We start from the raw sequence: 2,839 nt of genomic DNA, 5'->3' as shown, positions 1-2,839 counted from the left end.
ACAAAATAGATACAAGCAACATATAGAGGAAGAGCGGTCAGCTCACCACGTAGAGTTGAACAGGAGAAAGGCCCAAAGAGAAAGACAAAGACGAGCAAATAGATCTATTGAACTACAGGAAAATGAACATCACAAAAACGCACAAAGACACAGAGATAGGAGAGCAAGTCTGACTCGGGAGGAACGACAATTACAGCGATAGCAACACGCCGAAAAAGAGAGAGCCAGGATAAGAGATCTGGCTTCTGATAAACGACAATTACAATGACAGCAAGTGGCCCAGAGGAAAAGAGTCCGAACCCAAGAATCAAGGGCCGCAATACAAGCAACGGCAGTTCTTAATGACATTGTGAATATTAAAGAGGACGACATCAAACCCCACACATGTGGATATTTAGATCACATATGCGACTTTTGTAATGCAAAACATTTCGAAGCAGAAAGACCTTCTGATCGGAAATTTTCAAAATGTTGCTCAAAAGGAAAAGTAAATCTTCCCCCAGTTACAACGGATCCGTTCATCCAGCAGCTCATGACAGGTCAGCATCAGTACAGCAGGAATTTCATGGATAATATAAGATCCATAAATAGTACCCTAGCATTTGCCTCCATGGGAGCAAACAGTGCTCCACCTCCTGGCTATGGGCCATACTCTTTCCGGAGCCACGGTTCAATTTGTCACAGAGCAGGCACGCTGCACCCGCAACAGGGCCAAAACAGACAGTTTGCACAATTATACATTTTAGATCCCTCTGAAGCTGCTGAGCAAAGAATGCAAATTTCAGCCAACTCAGGAATAAATCCTCAGCTTATGCAAACACTAAGCACACTTATGGCGCAATACAATCCATTTGCCGAGGCCTGCAAAATGTTGCACCAGGTTGAAAAAGAATATCAAGAGGATGCCGCCAGAACAGGCAATGTTATTAAGGAAGTATCCATGACAATAATGCGAGATCGCAGAAATGACCCAAGGAGGTATAACGCACCAAAACATAATGAGGTTGCATTTATTTTTCTAAATGATGACGGAGAACCACCACTTGAAAGTGATCTTCTTATACACTGCAAACCAAGTGCAGGCGATCCAAACCAAAGGAGAACACAAAGAGTTAGTGTCCTGGATCCCAATCTGGAACCAATGGTTAACCCATTGCTGTTCCCCTATGGGGATCAAAGCTGGGGAATTGACATACCTTTGCAACACAGACCACAAGCCTTATTAGGCTTAACAAATCAGTCACGAACTCCTAGAGTGAGGGTAAGCCAAATGCAATACTATGGCTACCGTCTTTCCATCAGAGACGTATATAACCCCTTCTTAAATGCTGGCCGGCTAACACAGCAATATATAGTTGACACATATGTCAAAACAGAAGCCAACAGACTCAATTATGTCCGCCAAAATCAACCAAAATTGCGAGTAGAAAAATACTCTGGATTAATGGACCATTTAAATAATGAAGCCAATGAGGCAGGCCTGATTCCTGGAAAAACCTATATTTTGCCTTCCTCATTTGCAGGTAGCCCCAGAAACATGCTACAAAATTATCAAGATGCAATGGCAATTGTCAGAAAATATGGTAAACCTGATCTTTTTATTACAATGACGTGCAACCCCAAATGGGAAGAGATTGTTAATAACCTACAACATGGTCAAACTGTTGATGCACGACCAGATTTAGTTGCAAGAGTATTTCACCTAAAACTGAAAGCTCTAATCGATGACATCTGTAAAAAACAGGTTTTTGGGGGACCAAAAGCCATTGTGTATGTGAGAGAATTTCAAAAGAGGGGTTTACCACATGCTCACATACTACTCATTCTGAAATACCTTTTCAAATATGTGTACAAAGGCCACGATTGTGCTAATGTTCTGATTCAAGAACAAGGCACTTTGAATCACGATGAAATTAAGACCTTTATGGATTCAAGGTATGTCAGAGCTCCAGAAGCAGCATGGCATCTGAATGGGTTTGAAATGCATTATCAATCCCATACTATCCATAGGTTAGCGGTGCATCTGCCTGACGAACAACTGGTATTTTTCAACCCCAATGACATTAGCACAGCGGCCCAAAGAGCTTCAAACCGCGATACTCATTTGACGGCTTGGTTCAAATTAAATCAACAGGAAGAGGAAGCAAGGAGCATATTATACTCTGACATTCCTTTTCACTATGTCTTTGACTCTGCTAATTGTACTTGGAAATTACGTCAACGTGGTGCTGAAAAAGTGATTGGACGAATGTATTCTGTCAACTTACCATCGGATCCAGAACGCTACTGTCTTCGCCTCCTATTGCTCCATGTTTTGGGTGCAGTATCCTTTGAAGATCTGAGGAGTGTAAATGGAAATCTCTATCCCACTTTCCTAGAGGCTGCAAAAATAAGAGGCCTCATTAACGATCATCAAGTGTGGGGGAGCATGCTGGAAGATGCTGTCCAATACAGCATGCCTAAACAACTCAGGGAGCTATTTGCATATATTTGTGTATTTGCCTCCCTACAAAATATGAATGAACTTTTTCTAAAATATGAGCAATACCTCATTGAAGATTTTGTTCGCACACATATCCGCCACAATGATGATTGCACAGTATGCTGTAACATCGCACTAAAAGAAATATCAAACATCCTGACACTCCATGGGAAGAAGTGTGAAGATTTTGGATTGACGTCCACACTGCCAAATACTGACCTACTTAGGAATACCTACGACCAGGCCTTTGAAAAACAAACAGCTGAAGAAATGGCGAATACCTTCAACAAAGAGCAAAAAACAGCTTTAGAAGAAATATTGTCTGCAAGCCAAAATGACAACCTTTGCCACCGTTGT

The 2,839-nt window shown here is 41.7% G+C and overlaps 1 protein-coding gene across 1 annotated transcript; it reads left to right on the top strand.

Annotated features, from left to right (window-relative positions):
- Positions 1-1,025: 1,025 nt before the first annotated feature.
- Positions 1,026-2,334, top strand: LOC128343664 (uncharacterized). Its single transcript, XM_053293091.1, has 3 exons — positions 1,026-1,111; positions 1,255-1,935; positions 2,325-2,334. Exons 1-3 carry the CDS (start codon positions 1,026-1,028, stop codon positions 2,332-2,334), a joined length of 777 nt encoding a protein of 258 aa, XP_053149066.1.
- Positions 2,335-2,839: the final 505 nt, after the last annotated feature.

This window comes from Hemicordylus capensis, chromosome 2, assembly GCF_027244095.1.
Source record: "Hemicordylus capensis ecotype Gifberg chromosome 2, rHemCap1.1.pri, whole genome shotgun sequence".
Taxonomy (NCBI): Eukaryota; Metazoa; Chordata; class Lepidosauria; order Squamata; family Cordylidae; genus Hemicordylus; species Hemicordylus capensis.
This window is presented reverse-complemented; position numbering and strand designations above follow the sequence as displayed.